General features: G+C 35.0%; 2 protein-coding genes across 2 annotated transcripts; both read right to left on the bottom strand.

Annotated features, from left to right (window-relative positions):
• Nucleotides 1-552: 552 nt before the first annotated feature.
• LOC141643489 (pentatricopeptide repeat-containing protein At3g16610-like) lies at nt 553-4,516 on the bottom strand. The gene has a single exon (XM_074452673.1). The coding sequence runs from the start codon at nt 4,201-4,203 to the stop codon at nt 1,294-1,296; it is 2,910 nt and encodes a 969-aa protein (XP_074308774.1). The 5' UTR covers nt 4,204-4,516; the 3' UTR covers nt 553-1,293.
• Nucleotides 4,517-5,110: 594 nt separating this feature from the next.
• On the bottom strand, nt 5,111-9,387 carry LOC141643490 (heat shock factor protein HSF24). Its single transcript, XM_074452674.1, has 2 exons — nt 8,645-9,387; nt 5,111-5,949 (listed from the first exon to the last, which is right to left on the bottom strand). The coding sequence occupies exons 1-2, from the start codon at nt 8,846-8,848 to the stop codon at nt 5,293-5,295; spliced, it is 861 nt and encodes a 286-aa protein (XP_074308775.1). The 5' UTR covers nt 8,849-9,387; the 3' UTR covers nt 5,111-5,292.
• Between the last annotated feature and the right edge of the window lie 17,783 nt (nt 9,388-27,170).

Here is a 27,170-nt window from a genome sequence, read left to right on the forward strand (position 1 = left end):
ATATTATATGGGCCTGATGTACAATGCTTCTGTACAACAGGATGTATAATCCTATTTGTGAGTTTGAGAATCATTTAGAGGTGGCAATCGGGTGGGGTCTGGGTCGGGTTAAGTCGGATCGAGCCATATCGGATTCCGTCAGAGCGGGTCAGCCTACCCTTTCGAGTCGGGTCGGGTTCGGGTCGGGTCGTTTTTTGGGTCGGTCAATTCGGGTCAGCTGATGTGTTGGGCCGGGTCATTATCGGGTCCGGTTACTTTACCGCATAACTTCAATTTTTGAGCATTAAATTTAGGTTTTAACCATATTATTTGGTTTAAATACTTCATTATCAGGCGAAACTTATCAATATAAACACTAAATCACTTTCATTTTGACCGATATTAAGCTTAATAATTGTCGAGTCATCAATTTAATCGGGTCAATATCGGGTTGGGTCGGGTCTGAGTCGATTTCCTGCCACTGATTATCGGGGCATGTCGGTTACATGTCGGGTCGGGTTGATTTCGGGTCGCAACATTCTTCGGCTCACTCGAGTCGAGACAGACTTGCTAGCTCTAGAACATCTACAATAGAAAATGAGTTTTTTTTTTTTTTAAATTACAAGAGGCCTCAAACTGCCTTTTGGAATGGGCCTTTGAAATTTATTTAACGGCCCTGGACTAGATAGGCCCTTCTAAGTTCTAACATCTAACACAACATTAAGTAGCACTGCAGCAGCAAAGGTAAGAGGAGAGGGGAGCTGGGAGCATCAATGCGATCATTTTACCAGAAAATTCAAAATTAGTTCTATGCAACACACCCCTGTATTCGGCATTTGCATCTGAACTGCATAGCCTCTGTAACGGAAATGGAAAACGGCAGAAGTCCCAGAGCGGAATGCTGTATCAGGGATCAGAATGCAAAATCAGAAACCATATATCTTCAGTTTGTGGTCGATGAAAAATCACTACATTTCTACATTTGACTTTATATTCAAACTAGTTCACTTTTCCCCATGTTTCTCCGTTAAAATGTCCAATACCGTGACAAAGACGCAAATTCAAATCAGGGCTCTTGCATCAGGTCAGAGAATAATCCCATAGTACCCTTGGTGAACCTCAGTGATGACTTAAAAAGATAATTATATCTGCGCCTTTTGTTATCAGGCACGATCCGGTTTAGCCCAAAATTCGATCCAGGTAGGAGTAGGATTATAAGGGCAGCAAACCTCCCTGGCGAGTCTTAAAACTACTGCATTTCCATTTAATCCAACTCGCGATCCTTGGTTTAAGCTAGACCAATCTCTTAACAAGTTATGTATGTCCTTCAAGCATACTTAATGCAGCGACTTTTCTCAACTCTTTCTCATCCATTACATTCCTGATCCTGTTTGCATCTTTCCACCGTCCTGCACCAGCATATAAATTATGAATCGTCACATAAGCAATCACGTTTTTGGGATCCCTCTCGATGAGCAACTCACCAACCTTCTCCCCAAGCTCAACATTTCCATACACTCTACAAGCACCAAGCAGTGACTCGAGCATATCAACAGACAGTCCCCCAGGCAGTTTCATGACTATGTCATATGCTTCATTCAAATTGCCTTCTCTTCCGAGCAAGTCCACCATACAAGCATAGTGTTCCGTTCTGGGTTGCATCCCACATTTGATCATAGAGTTTAATATACTTTTGCTCTGTTCAGACAATCCACAATGATTACACGCTGATAAGAGATTAAGATATGAGATATCATCCGGCTTTATACCAGAATTCTCCATTTCCGACAAAAGGGCAACAGCAGAAGCGCCATACCCATGTAGCCCGTACCCATTTATCATTGTGCTCCAAGAGACAGTATCCTTGTACATCAAACTATCAAAGACTGATTTAGCCATCCGAATGTCTCCATTTTTTGCATAGAAATCAGTGAGAGCATTCCAAACGTTTGTTTCATTGGAAAAACCACGCTTAATAGCAAAACTCAATATAGAATTGCCAAGAGAGATGCTATTCAACTGGCCACAGGCGGAAACTAAACTCAGAATAGTCACAAAATCCACTGGCAATTTAGTTTGAAGCAATTCACGAAATAGAGCAAATGTCTCTTCCGGATGGTTTGCCTCGAGGAATGCTGATAACATCACATTCCATAGACAGATATCTAACTTATTTCCAGCTTCAAAGAGTATGTGACATAACATCACATTCTTAAACCTAGAATACATTGATACCAAAGAGGTAACGAGAGTAGATTGCAGCATTGCTCCGGTTCTGATGGCATAAGAGTGCACTGATTTTCCTTGCAACAACGTAGAACACCCAGGTAACACACTTATCAAGGTTATGTAACTTGGTTTTTGACCAGAATTCATCATTGCCTTGAACAAGAATATGGCCTCTTTATGTCGATTGTGGGACCTGTAACCTGTGATCATGGAAGTCCAAGAAACTACACACCTTCTCATCATGGTTCCGAAAATCAGTTCAGCAGCATCTAAGTAATTGCAGTTGCAATACATGCTAATCAAGGCATTAGCTAACATGATATCGGAAATAAACCCAAATTTGGTAGCATAGGCATGAAGAGCCATCCCTTGTGCCAACTTACTCGGTTCATCATAGACAGGAAGGATGCTAACTAGGCCAACAACATCCAGCGGAATACCTTCCTGCTGCATTTCCGAGAGAAGAAACTCTGCTGTATGTTTTTCTCCATGGTTTACACAACTCGATATCATGGTATTCCATGATATAGAATCTTTTTGGGGCATTGTAACAAATAGCTTAAAAGACAAGTGAAGCAGATGACAGCTAGAATAAAATGCCAAGAGAAGATTGGAAATATTGAGATTTGAATCGAAACCTTTCCTTATGCTGATGCCATGTGCAGACTTTCCAAGAGCCAATGCATGTAGCTTTGAGCAAGCAGAGAGAACATTAATGATGGAGATTGAATTAGGTCCAAATCCTGACACGACCATCTCACGGACTGCTTCTAGACTTGTGTGAAGAAGTCCTTGATTCACGTAGACTGAAATGATCGAATTCCAAGCAAGGAGGTTCTTGGTTGACATTTGGTTGAAAAGATATGTCGCCGAGTCAATTTCTCCTAGTTTGGCATACATAGATATCAAAGCCGGTGCCACCGAAACCTGGTTTAGAAGCCCATATTTTATTACACATCCATGAAGACTTTCACCATGAGCCAAATTATGCATCTTCTCACAGCATGGAATCACATACACAAAGGTGACTGCATTAGGGCGTATATTAGCACGAACCATTTGGGAAAACAACTCGAAAGCTTGTTCAAAATTTTGATTTCCTGCATAAGCAGAGATCATAGAGGTACAGATGGCCACATTATGTACAGGTGAAAGATCAAACAAGCTTTTAGCGAGATTCACATCTCCATTACTAGCGTACAACGCGATTAAAGCTGGAGTTAATGATTCATATTGACTAAACCCAGCTTTCATTGCATAACCATGCAAAGCCCTGCCCAAATTCTGAAATCCCAAGCGGGTACATATCGGAATAACACTGGCCAAAGTCGGAACATCAGCCTTCACACTGTCTTCCCATATAGCACGAAAAACATCAAGAGCCTCATAATCAAGCTGATTATAACAATACCCTGATATCAACGCATTACAAGAAATCAAACTCCATTCAGACATTCCATCAAACACCTTCCGTGCAATATCCACGCGCCCGGTTTTCGCGTAAAAATCAACAAGAGCTGTCTGTACAACAACATTGCAATCATACCCAGTTCTCAAAACACAACAATGAATCTCCCTACCTAATCTAAAATCACATAAACCGGCACACGCCTTGATCACAAAAGGAAATGTGTAATCACCACTAGAACAACCAGAATTAATGCAAGTTTTATACACAGAAATAACATCTTGGTATAAACCCAATTTACAAAGATGCTTAATTACTAAATTCTGTAAAAGTAAGCTGCGATTTTCGGAGGCGTAAAACACTGATAAAGCAAAATCAGGAGTACCCAGATTAAAACATTGGCCAATAAATTCAGATATAACATGTTTATAATCGATTAGTCCGGTACGAATTAATAGCGATTTAAGGGGTTTCAAATCCTCAACTTTCTTACAAAGTTCAAGTTTGGAAGTAATAAAATGTTGGTGATGAGAAGATGTGACAAAATTCCTGCACTGGGGTAGACATCTTTTGAGGTTTAAAATCATGGGAAGAGAGTAGTAACTACTTCTTTGTCCCTGAATTTCTGTCAAGTATTGTATTACTCCCTCCAATTCTATGTATTCTTCCCCTTGTTTGTGGGCACGTGGATTAAGGAGAAGAATAAAATAAGAGTAAAAAGAAATGGTGGGGCCAAAACATTAAGGAAAGTAATAAAATATGAGTAAAAGAGTTGAGTGGGGTTTGGTGATATGAGAGAGAAATGAATAAAATAAGAGTAAAAGTTTCCAAAATAAGAAAGGGGAAGAAAACCTGAATAATCCGTTTTAGGAAATAGGGAAGAATATATAGAATAGGAGGGAGTATTAAGCTGGCAAGTCTAACCCGACCCAAACCCGACTCGGGAGAACCCGAAAATATTGCGACCCAAAACCGATCAGACCCAACCCGACCCGGTGATGACCTGTAACCCTGTTAAGGTTGACCGAAAACCGAACCCGACCCGAGATGACATTTGACTCGAGTAGGTGTAAAGAAAATGCGATAACGTTATTGGTGCTAGCGAAACTTACTACCAATAGACTTGAAAGGGATAATTAAGCCGGGTTGAATGGGTTACTACACTTACTAGTCATGTTTCAAGTATGTATTTGCATTAGATTGTCTTATTTTGGGTCTGATATGTCCAGAAACAAAATCAACCAAAAATTTAGATTGCTAGGACATCGAGATGAAGATTGAGTCCATCAAATTCAGCTTGGGAAACGGTCATATTAGTAATTTTAATTGAGTCGAGTTGATTAAGACTGGATCAATTTTGTTGAGCCTTCAACAAGCACGGAACTTGTGGTAGCCTTCGTGCATTCAACTTCGAGCATATAACTTCGAGCTAATCCAAATACATAAGGTACCCTATATATGCAAGAACTAATTAATCTAACCATGCAACTAAAATAACACTTGGAAAACCAAACTCTATTAACATTGAAGCAAAAGCAATAGAATCTTATACAAATTGATACAAACAAATTACAAGACTATTCAAGTTTTTTTAGGGTTATTTCACTTAATTTTATTTATTTTTGTATAGTAACTAATAATAATGATCATATATTATACGGAGTACCGTCTAAATTTCAACGGGACCTCATGAATTTCCGACCACAATCCGGGCCATTAAAGCCCAAATCATTCTTACTATTAGTATTATCCACTTTAAGATCACCACACCTCCCTCTTTTCCTCCCACTCTCGATTCCATCAACTTCTTTCAACCAAACTCCGAACAGTTTCAATCCCTCTTCCTCGATCTTCTTTCTCTCCTTCACACCGTCATCCTTATAGCTATCCTCATTTTCGTCATCATCTTCATCATTAGCATCGTCATGAACAATTAACTCCTCATCCTTAGCTCCAAGTAATCCACATTGTAGGACCCGATCAATTTGATCAGGTCCGACATTGAGATGCCTAGTCAAAAATGCAACTAGCTCATCACATTGCTTCTTAGTCCGAGCAAGCTCTGAGCTCAGCAACTCATTATCTCGCCTCAACTTATCATTCTCCCCGGATAAATCCGTTGCACCAACTGTACCCGGTGACATAGATGTGGACGTTGACCCCGCCTCATCCCCCGAGACTGACTGTGACTGGTTGTTCCCGCCATCAGTGAGTTTGGCTGCCGACAATATTGTCGCCTTCCTGCGACGTATTTCCACGAGAAGGGATTTATCATCTCGCTTGAAGTTGTCGTTCGAAAACTCCCATTTGTCCGGCACTATTTTTCGGAATCCCTGGTCAAATCATCATAAAAATATTGTTAACCATCTTTCATTTTAGAAGCCGCGTTCATCAGTCGTAAGTCAAGATATTGGAAATCTAGAAGCTGCAATATATGGATTGAGACAAGTGACGTAGAAAATAAACAATAAAACTTTGATAAAAGTCTTAAATGCCGTCAAAATATATACAATCTTAAAGCAAATCTTGACCCGTAGTTTTTGAATAAAATGTCATAGTGCACATTTGATGACTTGATCCAAATTCAGATATTTATTTAGATGAAATTCTGGATCACACCAACCAACCAACCATGAAGTGTCCATACCTATTCAATCGGAACTTTCTTCGACAATCCAAACTAAATCCAACTCAAGTGAGAACTTGACGATAACGTATTTTAATATTACTTCAAGTGCGAACAATTGAAATTTAAGTTGTTAACGTAACGCTGAAAACAACGTAAAGAGTTATTAATTAAACAATGAAATAAAGTCAATAAGGGGAAAGTGACAATACAACCTAATAAAACATACTTTGGACTACTTAGCTTAACTTGATATAGTAATTTACATAACCCTGGTCTTAATCAAGACCGACGACTAAACCTAATACGAAGATGTTGACCCAATGAACTCGACCTCAATATCCCCGACTTCCTTACCAGGACCAGAGCTACCGGCTCTACTTGTCATTTCAGCCATTCAAAAGCACCTTAATTTTTGTCTTATTTTCAGATATTTCAATGTTAGGCAGAGAGAAGAGGGAATGAAATTTCGATTGTTTTGTCTTATTTCCAAATATTTAAATGTTAAGAGACTTCCTTCTGTTTTCTTTCACATCAATATTTCCAAAATTTTCGGTTTATAGAATACTCAAGGGAGGGAAAGGAATTCGAATATGGGACCTATTATTAAAATGACCGACCTCCTTACCAGTATCTTCCGGCTTTACTTGCCATTTCAGCCTTTCACAAGCACCTTAATTTTCTGCTTTCTCTCGCTAATACATTTGATTAGTCAAATTGCTGACATCAACTGAAATCAATTACACAACTACTCCCAAAGAAGAAGCTACCTAAAGTAAATCATATCGACGAAAATTACAATCAACTATATGGCTCAATATATTAATACGGAGTAGTAGTACGGAGTATAAGATATGAATCTTAATTAGTCCAAATTACAAATCACTCAGAAGACGGGAACATTTTTTACAATCAACTATATGACTCGATATTAACTTAAAAAAAGAACCTTAATTAGTCCAAATTTTTAATACTCCCTCCGTCCCGGTCAATTGTTGTCCTTTGATTTTTGCACAAAAACAAAGAAAAGAGGAGAGGACCAATTACTAAATGGAACAAATAGAATATGAATGATCAAATTGTTCATCAAGTTCATTCTTAAAATAAAAAGGACAACAATTGACTGAGACACCCAAAATAGAAAAGGACAACAAATAACCGGGACGGATGGAGTAACTAGTTAAACATGGGAATATTTTTTCTTGTTTCAAGTTCAACTTCTAGTAGGTTTGATTTCTATATACTACTAAAACCCGTGTTCGATGCACCAGAAAGGTTTGAATAATACAAAAATAGGAAGTGGACCGGTAGAATAAGTACAAGCAGAGAGAAGAGGGAATGAAATTTTGATTTTTCGTCGTTTTTCCAAATATTCCAATGTTAAGAACCTTAGAGATTTTAATTAATGGACTAACTGGGTAGGTAATTCATAATTGTTTCCATTCACACCATTCTTTCCATATTTTACGCTTATAAAATATACTCGTAAAAGAGAGGATTCAGATATGGGACCTATATTATTCAAAATAGGTTCGTCTAAACTAGACATATTCAATACCAAAGGCGCAAAATTTGATTCATCCTAGTGAATTTATGATCAAGTTTATATACGGCATGTCGTAAACACTCCTAAGTTAGTAAGTTCAAGTCTCCTTCTCTTCTAACTTTATCGGAAGTTTGCTAATTGTTAAAAAGCTAAAAAGTTTTAGGCATACATGGAATGCATATACCACGTGACACGTCATTATACATCTTAAACAACGAGAGAAGTAAAATTACCAACGTTTTCGTTTGATAACAAAGAAAAATAAAAAGGATGCATTTAAGATATAGACATGAGTCACATGGCATACCCCATACGGTATGTACCTAAGAAATCTTCCTAAGGCCTTGTTTTAGTATTCCTCCCAACTATTTTTCCAGCATAAGTAAATAATGAATACTCAGATTTTTTATACGGCTTTCACTAGCATACTTCATTTAACATGTTTAGTAATGAGCAAAAGATTAACAGATTTTTTTGGTCTATTTGTAAAATGAATAATTTCACCCGATTTTTATACGGGTTTGACTAGCATACGGGCCATTTTTATCTGAAACAATAAGACAGGTTTTGAAATCATTCTACAACCAAATGTTACTTTTGACCATAAAATGGTAGCAAAATCTCATCTTAAATTCCGTCTAAAACAAGAATTTGCCACGGATTATTCTATAACTTTGTCAGATATTGAGGAATCCTCTGAAATTCTATTTTATGATATTCTACCAAATCATTTTAATAAATATCCATCACATGAACCAAACAACCACTAAAAATATTATCTAAAACACATTAAAAATGACTAAAAAAAAGTAAAGAAACCAACAATGAATTATGTAAAAGAGGATATAAAACTCACATAAGTATTAAGCTGACGAACAAAACTCGAGAAATTATTATGCTTGAAATATTTAGGCAGCAAATCCTTAGCAAATTCCGCTGTTTTCCATACAACAAACGTTGTTCCTTCATCTCCCCAGGATATCACATCATTTGTTACAGGATCATCCACTAATTCATACGTTTTCATTAAAAATGGCGCTGGTACTGATCTCTGCCCCATTTCTTCTAATTAATACTAAATTTTTGAATTTGTGTAATACCGCTTTATAAGAGACTTACTGTTAATTTCGCTAATCTAATCTAATTAATCAATAATATGGTTGTACAAAGAAAGATTTGATTTTTTTAAAAAGAAGGAGAACTAAAAAGCAAAAGGGCAGTTAAAAATTCCCAATCCCAGCAATAAAACCCTGATAAAAATGAACCTGAATACATGATTTTTCTAAACAAAATAATAATAATAATTCTTAGAAAATTATGGAAGAATATATGAAAATTGAAGTTTTTTGTAGAATTTCTAGTATCATAGTGGAAAGATTTTCATGCAAGATTTTTTTTTTCCTGAAAAAATGAAGATAGTTTGAGAGTTTGAGATAGAGATATATTGTGATTTGTGTATATATGTAGACTTTATAATAGAAAGAAATGAGGACGAAAAAAGGGAGAGAATTAAGAAAGGGATGTGAGTGTAGGGGTTCTAGAAAGGTTGAGAAACTCGCTTTTGAATGTTTTGTTTGTGTGAGAATTATGCAAAGTGTTGTGTGCCAATTTTCGTCTTCTTTGAATTATTACTCTTGTGATGAATGATGATCATGACTAGGGGGATTGGTCAATTGGTCATGATGTATGAGTCTATGATTATTTTATATTGCAAATTTTTATTTTAGACGGCCACTTTTCGTCTGAAACTTCAGATTGATATGTGTGACTATTTTATGGTAAATGTAACCACAGTGATATCGTTAGTGTTACCGTTTACGGTAACTTGTTTTTCAATGGTGGTTACATTTGACTGTAAAATGGTTACAAATTCTCGTCTGATTATTTCGGACCAAAATGGTCCGTCTAAAACAAGATCAACTGTATTTTATATAGAGTATATTTATGGTATTTTCAAAGTAGGAAGAGGTAGACTTGATCAACCCTGGCCTCTGATCCGATCCAACTTGACCGGAACTAAGTCAGCCTGTGGCAGCCTCTTAGAACGAGATTTTAAGATAATTAATTTTATTTTTTATTTTGGTTTAGGTTGGATTAAATTAAATGGTATCTTTGAACAAACTTAAGTTTCAATTTGTTTTATTTATCTAGGTTGGATCATTGTGAAATTTGAGTCGGGAACATTATTACTATATATAGAATGGGCTTGAATTGGATTATTATTCTTAATATATTTTATTATTACACAAAAAATATTGTAGAGAAGCAATTTCGAATTGATTCCGGTTGCATCAGTCATCAGCTCTTGAGATCAATTATGGGGAAAAGGCTACTCATACACGAGGTGTATGAAAATCTCATACACGACCAATTAAATTGCGCCATGTGGCAAACTAGAGTGAATCATATGTAGTTAATTTAGGGTTATATTAGTAATTACACATATGTAGTTAACTTGCTAACCACATGTAGTTAACTATATTTAGGGTAATTTTTAATTTCCTTTGTTTTACATATTTTGATTTATTATTATTATTATTATTATTATTATTATTATTATTGTTGTTTTTAACGTTTTTTTGTATTATTATTATTATTATTATTATTATTATTATTATTATTATTATTATTATTATTATTATTATTATTATTATTATTATTATTATTATTTATTTTTGACCTCTTAATCAATCAATTTTATTTTTCAAATCGTATTCGTAAGCAATAAAAATTCATAATAAAAATCAAATGAACCCTAATTTCATAACATTAATCATAACCTAATTCAATTCTATTAAGTAATCAAAATCGATTTATGGGAAAAAGGGGAAAGTTTTTGATGAACCCTAATTCAGTTGAAGAACCCTAATTCATATGATCAAAATCAAATTTTATTAATCAAATGGTAATCCTTATCAATAAAAATCGAATTAACCCTAGCATTGGAGTAATTATTACTCATTTAAAATCGAATTGGGGAAGAAGGGGAAATTTTTTGATGAACCCTAATTCAGTTGAAGAACCCTAATTCATATGATCAAAATCAAATTTTATTAATGAAATGGTATTCCTTATCAATAAAAATCGAATTAACCCTAGCATTGGAGTAATTATTAATCATTTAAAATCGAATTGGGGGGAAATTTTTTGATGAACCCTAATCCATTAATTGATTACTTCTAATTAAGGCATAAAAGGGCAAAAAAAAAGTTGTTGTGAAGGATCGAACACAGGTTGGCATTAGTAGCAATTAAATTTTTGTAAAGAAACTAGTAACCAACTAAGCTAGGGGTATCAGCACATACATTCACTGATTACAATTCATTATATTATGAATCTATTTCTTTAATTCATTAAACCTTATTGAACTCTAATTCGAATAATTGCCTTATTTAAAATTCCGTTTTTAAATTCTTAATACTTTCCTTATTTTTAAAATATCCGTAGCTTGATTTTAGGCAATAAATTTCTTAAAATTAAAAATTGCCTTATTTAAACAATTTCGGTTTCATTTGATAAAATATCTTTATTTTTTAAATATTCTTAAGCTTGATTTTAGGCAATAAATTTCTTAAATATATAAATTGCCTTTTTTAAAGATTTTCGGTTTCATTTGATATTTTATCTTTTCTTTTTAAAATATTCTTAGCTTGATTTTAGGCAATGAATTTCCTAAATTTAAAAATTGCCTTATTTATAAAATTTCGTTTTTATTTCATAAAATATCTTTTGTTTTTTAAAAAAAATATTGTTAACTTGATTTTAGGAATATTATTTTTTTGTTGAGAGATTTTGGGATTATTTATTTTTTAGGATTAGATTTAGGCTAAGTCAAGAAAACCCGTGTTCGAATCCTTATAGCCACAACTTTGTTTTTTTTTTTTTTTTTTTTTTTTTTTCTTAATCCCCTAATTATTTCGATTAACTGCTAAAATACCTCAACTAGCTAGGGTTCATACATTTGATTGACACAAGTTTAGTAGGCTAGTTTTTCTTCAAATTTGGCTAATTGATTTTCTAATTGTAAATTATGAGTTACTCTAATTCAGAAATGGTCATTAGGGCGTTTTTATACGCATATAGGTACGCAAACGCAGCAAACTCGTCACCATTCACGAAAGACATTCCTCTGGTGGGAGTATTAACTTCTAAAGAATCGCCATTACCGCCCGTGTTTAACATATTTCCTACATTTTCAACCCATCCTCCTTCAACAACTGCAGGACCATCGTCAATATCATCTGCGTTGGCAACATCGTTACTAACATCATCATCGATAATAACGACATCACTACTTGATTCATTGTTTTGTTCTTCCCAATGAACATTCAAATCAAAATCCATTTTAGTTTAAGTTTTGTTTTTTTTCGATCAAATTATAGAAATTTGGTCATCAAAACGTGAAATTTCTTATAAACTGATTGATTTTTTTTTTTAATATTCTACTGTTATTGCTACCACAAAAAAATATTGAAGATCTTCTCTAAAATTTCTCAACAATAAGATAAAATATTGAAAGATCTTTTCTAAAATCTATCAACAATAAGATAAAATATTTAAAAAAATATTCCACAAATCAATCAAAAATCTTTTCTAATAAGGAAATGTGAAATTCAAAATTTAAAATAAAGCAATTTGTAAATGTGGTAGTTTTTAAATAAGGAAGTTTTAAAAATCGTGGAAACAATTATTTTGATTAGACGGTTAAAAACCGAATTAGGGTTTACTTTTAACAATATAATGAATTGAAATGGGTACTTTGACGTGCTGATACCCCTAGGTTAGATGGTTACTATACTCTTTGCAAACAATAGCCCTCTATTAACAACAACCCGTGCTCGAATCTCCTTACCAGCAAATTTTTTTACTTTTTTTTTCGGTTTCTCAAGTTAGGGTTAGTTCATTTCGATTTTGATTTTTTTTTTCATTTTTTTCGATTAATCATTTCATAAACATTTTCATTTTGATTTTGATTAAGGCAAAATATTTATCTACAATTTCATTACGGAATCGATTAATCAATTTGGGTTTATCGCATTAGGGTTCATCAATTATATGAATTGGAAATTTTCAATTAAAGTTGATTAATTGAATTTTGACGATTACAATTAGGGTTCATCAATTATATGAAATCGAAATTTACAATTAGGGTTTTCATCAATTTGATAAATGAAATCGAAATTTTGAATTCGATTTGATTATTGAAATCGAAATTGGGAATTAGGGTATTCATCAATTTGATTAATAAATTAAATTAGGGTTTGATTAATTGAATTCAATTTTTATCTATTTTATTTTATTGTTTTTAAAAAACCGATTTTCCTAATTATAAAAGCTAAATAACAAAAAAAAATATAAATAATAACATAAATTTAAGTAATTAAAGAAAGTCAAAACAAATTAAAAAACTTCCATAAAAACGGTTAACTACTATAGTTAACTTATTAACCCAATATGTTAAATTACTAATCTAACCTTACTCTAACCTCTACAAGTTAACTCTAGTTTGCCATGTGGGCCATTTTCATTGGTCGTGTATGAAAAAACTCATACACCTCGTGTATGAGTATCATCTTTCCAATTATGGAGTATATTCATTTAAGGTATTTGATTGAATTTTGAGTATTTTGACTTGATTCAAATTAGATTTTGCATTGAGATTTTGTACACAAATCTTAATTTTACATTAGAAAATTAAATTATACGTACCATGAGGCCATCGCATGAATCTGTTCGTTGAAGAATCATGCTACCCTTGTGCACAAGGCGTGAATGAGTCGAGGCTAGCCATCGACCGTTAATTGTAGACATATGGGCTACCTAGCCAATCCTATCGGTCAGCCGGTTTGTCCGTTGGCCAAATTATGTCACCACGATGTAATCAACGCCATTAATACAAAAGGATGGTAAAAACTCGGGCGATACACCTCACAATTTCTTTTACTAATAAAGTCTTCTCAATAATAAAAGTGTAATCTTTTCTGACTTAAATATAGAAAAGGGTGTTCGCTTTACATTAAGGGGGCGTTTGGTACGGGAAAGGGTAAGAGAATGAAATCAAGAAAGGGTAAGAGAGGGAAATGAATGGGATCACTCATATTATACTTGGGTGTTTGGTTGACAATTAGAGGAAAAGGGAATTAAAAGTCAACATCCACCACGTCCACCACCATTACCCACCACCTGCCACCATTATCTACACTGACACCACCACAAGTAGCGGCACCGACGATCTTCCTCACGGTACCCCACGGCGAACCTAATCACCGCGCCTCACGCCCTCAACAAACACCACAATCCCGACTCCAAACACCTTATTCATTCTAAAAAATCCACCACAACCCTTCGAAAACCCCTCCCCCACCCCTTAAAACACCAGATCTGGTGTGGTCGGCGTCGGGTGGTTGCAGTGGTGTGGCCGAGGAAGGTGTTGGTGGTGGTTGGTGGGGTGGGAGAGTTACTGAAGGTGTTGGTGTGGTGTTTAGTGGTTGAGGATATGAGGTAGCGTGGACAAAGCGGCGTCATTTGGTGGTGGTTGTGTCGGCGTCCCTGGTGGTGGTTGTGTCGGTGTGGTGGGTGTAGGGTGTAGGTGGCAGTGATTGGCGGTGTGAGAGGGTGTGGTGGGTGTTGGCGGGAGTGGTGGAAATAAGGAGTAGGAGGAAGAAGGGATTATGGGGTTATGGTGTAACGCCCCGTAATTTTGGACCGTTATTATTTTGCGAAGGTAATTTATTAATCAAGTTGAATTTAATATTAATGTATTTGAAGTAAAGATAATTCAAAGAAATATAATTTTATTATATTTTGAAGTAAAGTATTTATTTTGATAGTTTCGAAATGTTTAAAAATAGTTTAAACCGTGTAAAAACTTTTTATTTCGAAAAATGGGCATATCGGGAAAAAAATTACAACTCTTTTGAAAATTGGGTAAACGATTTTGGAAATGGGTCGTATGAGTATTCAATTTTCTTGTAATCTCGTGTTTAAGAACTTTGGTCTTGTCGGAATTTGCATTTGACAAGCGGTTCTAATTATTATCGAAACGAGCCAAAACCGACTCGTAAAATCCCGACTAAAAACCCGCACCTTTCCTTTCCTTTCTCCCTTACCCGCGGCACCCTCCCCCTTCCTTTCTTTTTTTCTGATTTTTGTCTATCTTCATCTTCCTCTACCTTCTAAAACATAAAAAAACACCATTTTTACCCAAATTCAAGCTAAAATCGCCATAACTTCCTCATTTCTTGTCGGATTTTCGCATAATTTATATTTCCGGAATCCTCTCGTCGAGATCTATAACCTGGTATATTTTAATTTCAGTTTTCTTGAAGGTTGTTTTAAGACGAATTTTGGCACAATTTCGGTTTTTATGCTTATTTTTGTGTTTTTATTGTTTATTTAGGTGAAGAATTGGAGGACGAGTTTGGGAACTCGTATATTGACGAAGATAGTGGCTAGTTGCTTGTTAGGGTTTGGTTTTCAAGGTGCTAATTGCTCATTTTCTAGCTTAAGGTAACATATTTCGAGTTACTCGACGAATAATCGTCACATTCTTTGGTTTTTGTATGTTTTTGTGATTTTTGGTTGAGTAGTAAATTTTCACATGTTTAAAATGGGTTGCATGCATGTCTTTTGTTTGTTTAAGATAACATGTTAGTATTAGGAACGATTAATTATGTTTCAGACGGTGTTAAACTGAACAAAAACGGAAAAATGGAGGTGTAGGGGTGGCGGCGAGCCCGTGAGCCACGGCTGGCCCGGGTCACCCGTTGCTTGTTTTCGCGGTTTTTCATGCTTTGTTCATCGTTTTAGGTTCATTAATGTTATAGTTAGTATAAGATACATATGAGTACACTTAGGAAATGAATCATATTAGTAGTAAAAATTATGTTAATGGTAAAAATTATGTTTATATTGGTAGTTGCACATGTTAGGGTAGATTATAAAATGAAATTGTAATGATTAGGCTCAAAATGAATTTTATAGCGATAATTGTAATGTTTTGATGATTGTCAAAACCGAGCCTTAGTCCCTTTGGTCGATTCGATGTCGATTAATTGAGTGATTGGTCACCGCAATTTAACCGCATACCTGTCGCAGGGCTGGGGTTGCGGGTAAAAATTCGGTTGGATGAAATTTTATATGAATTGGATAATCGGCCTTTTTCTTGTTTTGGGCCATTTATCAAGTTTTTAAGTTCACATGTATAGTTGGTTGAATTTAATAGCTTCTTATATTGTAGAAACGGCCCTAGATTCCCTGAAGCCTTTAATATTGTTAATATTGCTAGAAATGGTATTGGTATTAAATACTTTCTTGCAGGTTGTTGTGTTTGTCATAGATAGGTCTTTATAGTCTCTGACGAGTATATATTCACTGCTTAATAGCCTTTGTGTTCCTGACTAGTGGATTTATATCCAAGTTGGGGCATGACCTCGTTACTTGTTTTTGATAGTAAGTGGTCAGTTTAAGTACTAGCCAACCCTTTGGTGGACTCCTTAGGGTACTCACTTTGTTTTAGAAAAATTGTGGGTCTTGGGTGCGGTGGTGTGTATCCGCATGTCTAGGTCTGCGCAGATTTTAGGCTAGGGTTGTGTTGTGTCTTGGCCATGTTTTATTAATATTAACCGCTGAGCCAAGATACCGGTTCGATTACCTTCCCTACCTCGTGGTATAGACTCGATTCTGAGTGACTATTGACGGTACTAAGAACTTATGCCTGTCTTTGATATATTGCCCTTTCTTGTATGGTGATTTTATGAATTGTAATAGGTGAGATGTAAGCCGGTTACAATTGATAAAGTTTGGATTACTACTTGTTATATGTTTCACATGATAGTTTAGTTTGGTCAGTTTAGGGCTCACATGTTAGAATACTTGATAATTGAATTACTTGTCATGTTGTTTACATGTTACACTACATGTTACATTAAATATGACGTTTCGTGGCTGGGAGGACTCGAAGTTACTCCCCACTGAATTGTGGCTTTCGTGTTTGTATAAAATGCGATTGACAGGTACTTGTTGCTTAGTTGGGGTTCACGGACGAGCTAGTGAGCAAGAGAACCTTGGACCTAGTTTGGTTATTTTTGTAGAAACCTTTTAACTCTTGTTTATGTATATAATTTGAAGGGATATATGTCTCCCTCTTTTACTTTGGTTTGTATCTCTATATTTTCTTGCCTTTAGCATAGATTTGTAAATTAGTTGTTGGTATTTACAGGTTTTGGCACCCTCCTCTTGGAGATGTTTGTGAATGGCTTAGAAAAATGTTAAAAATTACAGGTTTTGTCTAGTTGAACCAATTACAAACATATCCTGTCAGTTTTTCCGTAGATTTTACGTGTTTATTTATCGCTAAATTTAAGGGTGTCACAGTTGGTATCAGAGCTTATTTGCTCCCGACGCACGTTTGTGCACCCCACCTAAAATCACTTGACCTTTAAATAATAAACTTGAGAGATGGGTAGGATGGGTAGAGTTAGGATTTTATGTGCTAGTCTGTTTGTGATTGCTAATTGTTAGGTTTGTTGATTGTTAGTTATTAATTTTGGTGACGTTAAAGATTGGTTATGCCAAATGAAGAATGCTTCCACTTTCTCGATATTTCTTTCCGTATTCAGTGTATCTTACCTTAATCTTCCAATTTCGTTGTTCATTCGTCTTTCAAATTCCTCTTATCTCGCCTTGATAACTACTCTTCAATTCTTTCTCCTGATTCATCCTTGGTTCGTTTTCTCCTTATAACAAAAGTCCATGTGGACACTTTCCTTTTATTCCGCAGGATAGTCCCCTTGTTCAAGAGAACCCGGTTTTGAGAGAATGTAACTTTGGAGGGCGTGAACGAGTTTAGAAATTGATTGTTTAAGGTTTGAGTTGTATAGGAGAATATAACTTGGGATCCTTTGGTTAGTCTTGTTAGTTGTGCTTGATATGGGAGCCTAGTGAGTTGAGAAACACCTTGGGATTTATGACTATTGAGAGCTTGTTTGTTATAGATGATTGAGCATGGGTACTACCTTAGTACATAAGATGGAATGAACCTGAGCTACTTCATTTGAGAGTCTTGATGTTTCTTGTGGAAAATTTAAGGAATGATAGTTAGCCCTAATCCTTGTAGGCCTTGAAAGGAATACAATAGGACATTGACGTTGCTTAATGGATTGGTATCGTACTTTGGAATTAGTTAGTTTGTTAAACCTTTTGAGTTGACCAAATCTAGTATAGAGTAGCCCTTGTTGACCTTTAGAAATTTGAGAACACGTGGTTGACCTTTTTAATCGTATCTGAATTTGGGAATTTTGGTGGAATGTTGTTCAATGTAGTTCGTAAGTTCAAAGATGTGATTCTAATTTATGGTATCGGAGACTAGAAGTATTAAGTCGTGAGATGAGGGAGTAAACAAGCCATGGTACTTGGGGATGACATAGTAAGTGAAGTTCGATGATGAGAATGGTAAAGGAGATACTTTGGGACATGGATGGTAACAAATGAATTTGTGTGGTGAATTGATTTTGGCTCTTAGAACCAATTGAGTTGAGGAATACCTACCATTGTGGAGTCCTTGTTAGTCCTATGATTTGGTAGACTTTTGAGGCTTTGTTGAGCACCTTAGTGATGTAACCTTATCATATCGATCATAGGCTTTGATGAGTGTTTGGTAAGCGGTAACCCTTTCATTATGCCGCTTCTGTTCTCCTTCCCTTCTCTTTAACGTTTGTTGAACCCTGTTTTTATGCCAAAGTTTATGTATCTTCTTCTTGCCCTAGATATCTTCTTAACTCGAATACCTCTTATTTTTGTCAACCGTTATCTTTACGGTCTGACTCCTTAGTTCTCTAATTTGTCAGGTTCATGCCCCCTTTGAAAATATTTTACCGTTTCTCTATCCCGTTATCACTCCTTATCTCCTTAGTATAGTTGGTACCCTGTTGACCATGTTTACAGAGTTAGTGAGATGTGATTTGAGGATATAGGATTGACTAAGTAGCCGAGTTTGGGTTTGGCTTCCATAATCACTTTGGATATGAGGGTTTGATAATGTATATGTTATCGTGTGGGAAATGTTAAAGGTGGGATTATTTGTTGGTTTTAGTGAGTGATAATGATTACTACTTGAAGTATGTTATGAGAGTGAGAGTAAACTACTTTGTTGGGAAGTCTTAACACTTGTTTTGGTAACTAGAAAGGGTAATGGTTTGGTTGACACCAATTGTTAGGTTAAAGAACATAGTTTCACTTATGGTTTTAGGAACTTTGAGGTGATAAAGTGTTGTTACAATTAAGACCTTGTTCCTTGGGAATTTGATGGTAAGTAAGTTTTAGGATGTCAAATTTGAAAGAATATTCCTTGAGATGTTGATGACCATAATGGTTTGGTGATGTGATTTGGTATTTTAGTTGACTCTTGAGAATTATTGAGTTGAGAGAGACTTGGTGTTGAGAAGAATTTGTTAACCCTATAGATTTATAGACCTTGAGGTCGCATTGAGTACTTGAGATAATGGGAGGATGTTGTAGCTGAGTGTAGATCCGCTTTTGGCAATCCTTAATAAGCAAAAGGATAGAAAACTTGAGATCCTATTTATTTTTCAGAGTTTGGGGTTGGTATGTTACTACCTTGTTTTGAAATGAGAATCTTGTGGAATATTTGAGGAACTTTCTCTTGGAGTTTATGGCTTGGTATTGGGATTCTTGATTGAAAGTTTACTTTTTGAGGAAACCATAGTTGACACTAGTTGGATACGAATATAGCTTTGTTGGAAGCTTTGACCTTAGGCTTGTGGAAGTTGTTTCTGGATGTTTGAGGATTTGGAACGATGAGATCACGCTTATAGTAGAATACCTTGTTTCAGGGAATAGATTAGGATGAGGTAACATAAGCAATTGAGGAAACCCTTGGGAGTGATGTGGTTATGAGTTTTGTTGTTAGGAAGTTTTTGGAACCGTTTTGGGTGTTGTTGTAGTTTGTGATAAAAGTGTCTGGCATTTCCTTGTTGTCTGATTTTCCTTCTTCCTTGATCATGAGCGTTACTGCTCATACCTCTTTTCCTTACTTCATCATACTCCTCTCATAAGTTTGATGTTGGTAACCTATGAAACTCTATCTTTGACACCCATTTAGGTTCGACTTCAATTCTTACCTCATGAAATTCATACAGCTCTTTTGATTATTATTCTTATTATAGAACTTTAAACTAAAATTTTGAAAATGCTTTTATGATTTTTAATGGTTTTAACATTAATGAGTGTTAAATCTCGTTGTTGGAGACATCCCAATAATGGGTTTTCTCATTTATTGGTGTAGAAATATTTTTATATCTTGATATGAATGTGGATGTTCTTGTCTGATCAACGAGAGTATCACCGTTTCATTGAAAAGATACCTATATTTTTCTTATGATTATATTATTAAGTTGTTGTATACTATAATTTCTCCTTCTAAGTTTCGAGGACGAAACTTTTTAAAAGGAGGGGTGATTGTAACGCCCCGTAATTTTGGACCGTTATTATTTTGCGAAGGTAATTTATTAATCAAGTTGAATTTAATATTAATGTATTTGAAGTAAAGATAATTCAACGAAATATAATTTTATTATATTTTGAAGTAAAGTATTTATTTTGATATTTTCGAAATGTTTAAAAATAGTTTAAATCGTGTAAAAACTTTTTATTTCGAAAAATGGGCATATCGGGAAAAAAATTACAACTCTTTTGAAAATTGGGTAAACGATTTTGGAAATGGGTCGTATGAGTATTCAATTTTCTTGTAATCTCGTGTTTAAGAACTTTGGTCTTGTCGGAATTTGCATTTGACAAGCGGTTCTAATTATTATCGAAACGAGCCAAAACCGACTCGTAAAATCCCGACTAAAAACCCGCACCTTTCCTTTCCTTTCTCCCTTACCCGCGGCACCCTCCCCCTTCCTTTCTTTTTTTCTGATTTTTGTCTATCTTCATCTTCCTCTACCTTCTAAAACATAAAAAAAACACCATTTTTACCCAAATTCAAGCTAAAATCGCCATAACTTCCTCATTTCTTGTCGGATTTTCGCATAATTTATATTTCCGGAATCCTCTCGTCGAGATCTATAACCTGGTATATTTTAATTTCAGTTTTCTTGAAGTTCTTTTAAGACGAATTTTGGCACAATTTCGGTTTTTATGCTTATTTTTGTGTTTTTATTGTTTATTTAGGTGAAGAATTGGAGGACGAGTTTGGGGACTCGTATATTGTCGAAGATAGTGGCTAGTTGCTTGTTAGGGTTTGGTTTTCAAGGTGTTAATTGCTCATTTTCTAGCTTAAGGTAACATATTTCGAGTTACTCGACGAATAATCGTCACATTCTTTGGTTTTTGTATGTTTTTGTGATTTTTGGTTGAGTAGTAAATTTTCACATGTTTAAAATGGGTTGCATGCATGTCTTTTGTTTGTTTAAGATAACATGTTAGTATTAGGAACGATTAATTATGTTTCAGACGGTGTTGAACTGAACAAAAACGGAAAAATGGAGGTGTAGGGGTGGCGGCAGAGCCGCGAGCCCGGTCACCCGTTGCTTGTTTTGCGGTTTTTCATGCTTTGTTCATCGTTTTAGGTTCATTAATGTTATAGTTAGTATAAGATACATATGAGTACACTTAGGAAATGAATCATATTAGTAGTAAAAATTATGTTAATGGTAAAAATTATGTTTATATTGGTAGTTGCACATGTTAGGGTAGATTATAAAATGAAATTGTAATGATTAGGCTCAAAATGAATTTTATAGCGATAATTGTAATGTTTTGATGATTGTGCCGAAAACTGAGCCTTAGTCCCTTTGACTGATTCGATGTCAGTTAATTGAGTGATTGGTCACCATAATTTAACCCATACTGTCAGTAGGTGGGGTTGCAGGTAAAAATTCGGTTGGATGAAATTTTATATGAATTGGATAATCGGTCTTTTTCTTGTTTTGGGCCATTTATCAAGTTTTTAAGTTCACATGTATAGTTGGTTGAATTTAATAGCTTCTTATATTGTAGAAACGGCCCTAAATTCCCTGAAGCCTTTAATATTGTTAATATTGCTAGAAATGGTATTGGTATTAAATACTTTCTTGCAGGTTGTTGTGTTTGTCATAGATAGGTCTTTATAGTCTCTGACGAGTATATATTCACTGCTTAATAGCCTTTGTGTTCCTGACTAGTGGATTTATATCCAAGTTGGGGCATGACCTCGTTACTTGTTTTTGATAGTAAGTGGTCAGCTTAAGTACTAGCCAACCCTTTGGTGGACTCCTTAGGGTACTCACTTTGTTTTAGAAAAATTGTGGGTCTTGGGTGCGGTGGTGTGTATCCGCATGTCTAGGTCTGCGCAGATTTTAGGCTAGGGTTGTGTTGTGTCTTGGCCATGTTTTATTAATATTAACCGCTGAGCCAAGATACCGGTTCGATTACCTTCCCTACCTCGTGGTATAGACTCGAGTTACAGAGTGACTATTGACGGTACTAAGAACTTATGCCTGTCTTTGATATATTGCCCTTTCTTGTATGGTGATTTTATGAATTGTAATAGGTGAGATGTAAGCCGGTTACAATTGATAAAGTTTGGATTACTACTTGTTATATGTTTCACATGATAGTTTAGTTTGGTCAGTTTAGGGCTCACATGTTAGAATACTTGATAATTGAATTACTTGTCATGTTGTTTACATGTTACACTACATGTTACATTAAATATGACGTTTCGTGGCTGGGAGGACTCGAAGTTACTCCCCACTGAATTGTGGCTTTCGTGTTTGTATAAAATGCGATTGACAGGTACTTGTTGCTTAGTTGGGGTTCACGGACGACCTAGTGAGCAAGAGAACCTTGGACCTAGTTTGGTTATTTTTGTAGAAACCTTTTAACTCTTGTTTATGTATATAATTTGAAGGGATATATGTCTCCCTCTTTTACTTTGGTTTGTATCTCTATATTTTCTTGCCTTTAGCATAGATTTGTAAATTAGTTGTTGGTATTTACAGGTTTTGGCACCCTCCTCTTGGAGATGTTTGTGAATGGTTTAGAAAAATGTTACAAATTTCAGGTTTTGTCTAGTTGAACCAATTACAAACATATCCTGTCAGTTTTTCCGTAGATTTTACGTGTTTATTTATCGCTAAATTTAAGGGTGTCACATATGGGCTTACCCAAGGGGGGGAGGGGTAAGGATGAGAATGGTTTTGGGGGTAGGGGGATATGGGTTACCCTTTCTTTGTGTCAAACAAACAACAACAAAAGGAATCAACCATTTTTATTCTCTTTCCCTTTCCTTATTCCCCCCAACCAAACGCCCCCTAAGTAATTCGTATTTTAATACATTGATTGTTTCGTTTGAAACTAATATTTACAAATATGAGTAAAGGGTAAGTTAAGGACCTCAACTTTCGATTTTTTTCAGTTAAGGACCTCAACTTACAAACTTTACCGTTAAGGACCTGGCATCCTATTCCGCTACTACTGTCGTTAGTTTATATTGTTGAGTGTTGTTTATTTTCAAACTCGTAAATGAATTACGCAAGTCAACTTAAAAAGCAAAACCAATTACTCCTTGCTTCCAGAGTATTACTTTTCCAATAATTTTTGCCAATGCTTCCTCCTTGCTTCCAGAGTTAAAATCATTGCTTCCAATATTATTTCCTAAAATTTCCTACTCAAGAAGTTGGCAATTGAGTTGCAATTTTCCTTCTAAAATTTACTCACATTTTTTACATAAGAAGAGCAACTACGACAGTACAATATCTTGCTTTGACGTTTCCCGAGACGAAAAAGCAAACAAAGTATGAGCTATCTTATATCGACATGTACTTTAGAGCATCTTCAATGGTTGCCTAAAAGGACTTGTTTGCAAATAAAAAAAATCTCAAACTACTTGTTTAACCATTGGAGCACTCCTATTGAACTAGCTTAAATTGAGCAACTAGCTCCATGGAGCTAGTAGCTCAAATGGTCCTACAAAAAAAATCTACCAACTAAACTAATACACGTGGAAATAGGCATGAAGTACAATTGCATTTTAAGAAATGTTGGTGTGCATATGGGCTCATCTAAGCCACAACACTAGTAGCTTACCATTGTAGTAGTTTCTAACTTAAAAATGTTGTAGCTTGAAAATCTTATGTGGCAATGGCAAGCCAGTAGCAACTAGCTTACCATTGTGGATGCTCTTATCATGATATCATGATTCATGACTGGAAAATTTGGGCTTATCCTTAGTTTTCTAGAATTGGTCATTATTCTTACAAATCTTATATATATATATATATATATATATATATATATATATATAACTGGGTTGAAACGTTGTGGATGCGTCACATGTCAACCCAACCTTAAATACAATCATTTATGACAATTTAATCATTAATTACGTGTATCAACATTAACAATAATTTAATAAACTTATTTATTAGATTAAATTAAATAAGTAGCTAGTTTTAAATTTATTTCAAGAAAAATTTCGAAAATAATTTTTTAAAATTTATAGCGAAAAATGCTTTACTATGAGTATAATTTTCGTTAGAGTTATTAAAATATTAAACTCAATCAATGTGTGTTTCCTATAGAATTGAAGTAAATAAATTATGTGTATTGCACAAAAAAGATGAAATGTTATGAAATGTTTTAAAACTTCACTTTTTAATTTAAATGCATGTATACAGTACAATAGAAAAAATCTTATATATCTTATCATATATCAGATCTTATATCTATATATAAAATTGGGTTGAGAAAGTGTGAATTAAATACTTGGCATTTTCTAATTGGTCTAAGCTAAATTGAAAATTAGCTTTAGTGATGTAATTGTAATGTGAATATATTTGTTTTGACGATAACAATTATGTACACTCATGAATAATTAAGTCAGTCATGTACAATATACCTAATTTTAGTTAATCAGTTAGGTTTAAAATTTAAAGAACAATAGTCAAATTCAATGAAAAGGGAGTGACTAGATTGAGAATTATGAGTGCATGCATGTACGTATACGTAGTAACACATTATAATGAGAATTTAAATTAGCTTTTTTTGTGATCAATGAATATATTGAATGCACAAAATTAACTTTATTCAAATTTAACATAAATCTACATTATTTTCTAATGTAAATATGAAAATTACATATAAATAGATGATATATACCCCAAATTTATTCTATCAACCACTCCATCCATTCTCTTAACTTTTTTAAGAATTTTCTCTTGGAATTTATAATCTCGCATATAAACTGTTGGAGCTTGTGTCCTCCAGTTAGTGCGGATAACGTCATTGCACATGCACTTGTACGGACAAGTGGGAGCTTGTTGGGGTTAATATCCGTATACTACCCTTTAATTGCAGGACTATAACGTAAATTTAAACATGTGATTATTGTCATAAAACATAAATACAAGTGAAACGATAAGGAACAAGAAATAACCTCGGGTCCTTTGATGCACGGCGTAAAGAACAGAAATCAAATGAGATTCCCTCCTAATTGTGTTCGATCGAGTGTTTTTCTGTCTTGTTTTTGCTCGATCGAGTCCCTGTTGTACTCGATCGACCCTGTTTCAAAAACCTTTTGCTCGATCGAGTCCCTGTTGTACTCGATCGACCCCTTTCTAAACCCTACTGCTCGATCGAGTTGTCCTCGTACTCGATCGAGTAGATTTGCTGATATAGGTACTCGATCGACCTCCAGTTTAGTCGATCGAGTACCCCCTGATTAGCATACCCCTCGATCGACTTGCGATTCGATCGATCGAGCCCTTTGTCCTCGATCGAGCACTTATGTCCCTGGATCGAAGGATTTCCGTTTTAACAGCTTTGAAAATTTGTTTCTTTTGATTTAAATTTTCTTTTGGCTTTAATATGTACTTTATACGGATATAGTACACTCGCTATGATTGTGAAACGGTTCACACACGTACCATTATGTTATTTTAAAGCGTATTTAAAGTAACGGATTGTAATGGATTAAAATTAAATGATAGAAGCGGTTTTATCACATGAATTTTAATCATTAAAAGGTGGTTTGGATAAATTTAACATAATTACGGAATTATGTCACGAATGAATTTGTTTTTAGTTGATGCATTTTTATTTATCGTTTATCTTGAATGCCGTGAATGCCTTTTTATTACGTATTTAATTTTTGCAAACGGTTGTAACTTAGTGTGGCCTTAGTAGAACGTGTTACCGTAATGATGGAACACGGTCTTGGTTGTATTTTGAGATCTTGTATCTCCGTTTTGGATTTTTCACTTGTAATTACAGTTTTAATTAGAATGTAAATAGGTTTATATTTGTAATTTTAAATTGTAATTTTTGAGAAGACCAAAGATGGAGACCGGATGCTCACTCCCGCTACTTGGATCAAGATGGAACATCAAGACAAGCTTCTCGGGTCCAACGGTGGATTCCAAAGTTGTTTTATGTTTTGTTTTACTAGGATAGGCCACACTAGGAATTTTTATTTACGTATTGCATTCTATTTTATTTTTCGTAACGATAATATGCATCATTTTCCGCCTAAAAACCAAACCACCTAATAATTGCATGAAAACTGACACATATAGAGGTCACGAGTTAGTTTTCATTGACATTCTCATGTCACACGTTTTAAAGCCATCATCCAAATAAATTCATTCACGACAGACGCTAGTTATTCGTTCACTTAAAATGAATTATAATTTTGTTGATGGGATCTTCCTCGTATAAACTAAAATTGAGAACGGTCTTTATAGGTCAAACTCCAATGAGTCCCTTCTTCGTCGGTAGGCATAATATGACCCCTTCTACGTCGGGTAAGTTGGAACCGATTGACCTATTTTATCTCAACACTATGGTCACTCGTACGATCCTGTGATCATGGTGGACTATAGATAGGATTTACGGAAATCTATCGACCAAGAGTTCTTCCGGAAGAATTAGCTAAACAGTTGGCTTATCAATTTACGGAAATTGAGTCTTGGGATCACTTGTGTCATTCTTGAGGGAGATCAATTATGCAAGTGCGAGAGTCTACATGTTAAAATGAATTTTAAATAGACTTAAATCACCTCGATGAGTTGCTTATTTCGTTTTGTTTTTCTTTCTTTTTCGAGTGTAGATCACGTTTTTAAAGCGCTAAACAACAAATGGCTGGTTCTACGATAACCCAATGCCAAGTGCCACATTGGATCGTGAGTCCTGGCTTAGGATCTTCATGAATCGGATGAATCGGTCTACTCGATCGAAGAATGATGGATCCAACTTCGCGGACCGGGAGGCGGCATTACGGAATGCTGCTGCTGGCGACGGGAAGCTCAAATATCTATTAGAGCCCATCCCGGCAAACCCAGGTCCCACGGCTAGAGCTCTTTGAAATCACCAAGTTTAAT

The sequence above is a fragment of the Silene latifolia genome, chromosome 2, assembly GCF_048544455.1.
Source record: "Silene latifolia isolate original U9 population chromosome 2, ASM4854445v1, whole genome shotgun sequence".
NCBI classification, from domain to species: domain Eukaryota; kingdom Viridiplantae; phylum Streptophyta; class Magnoliopsida; order Caryophyllales; family Caryophyllaceae; genus Silene; species Silene latifolia.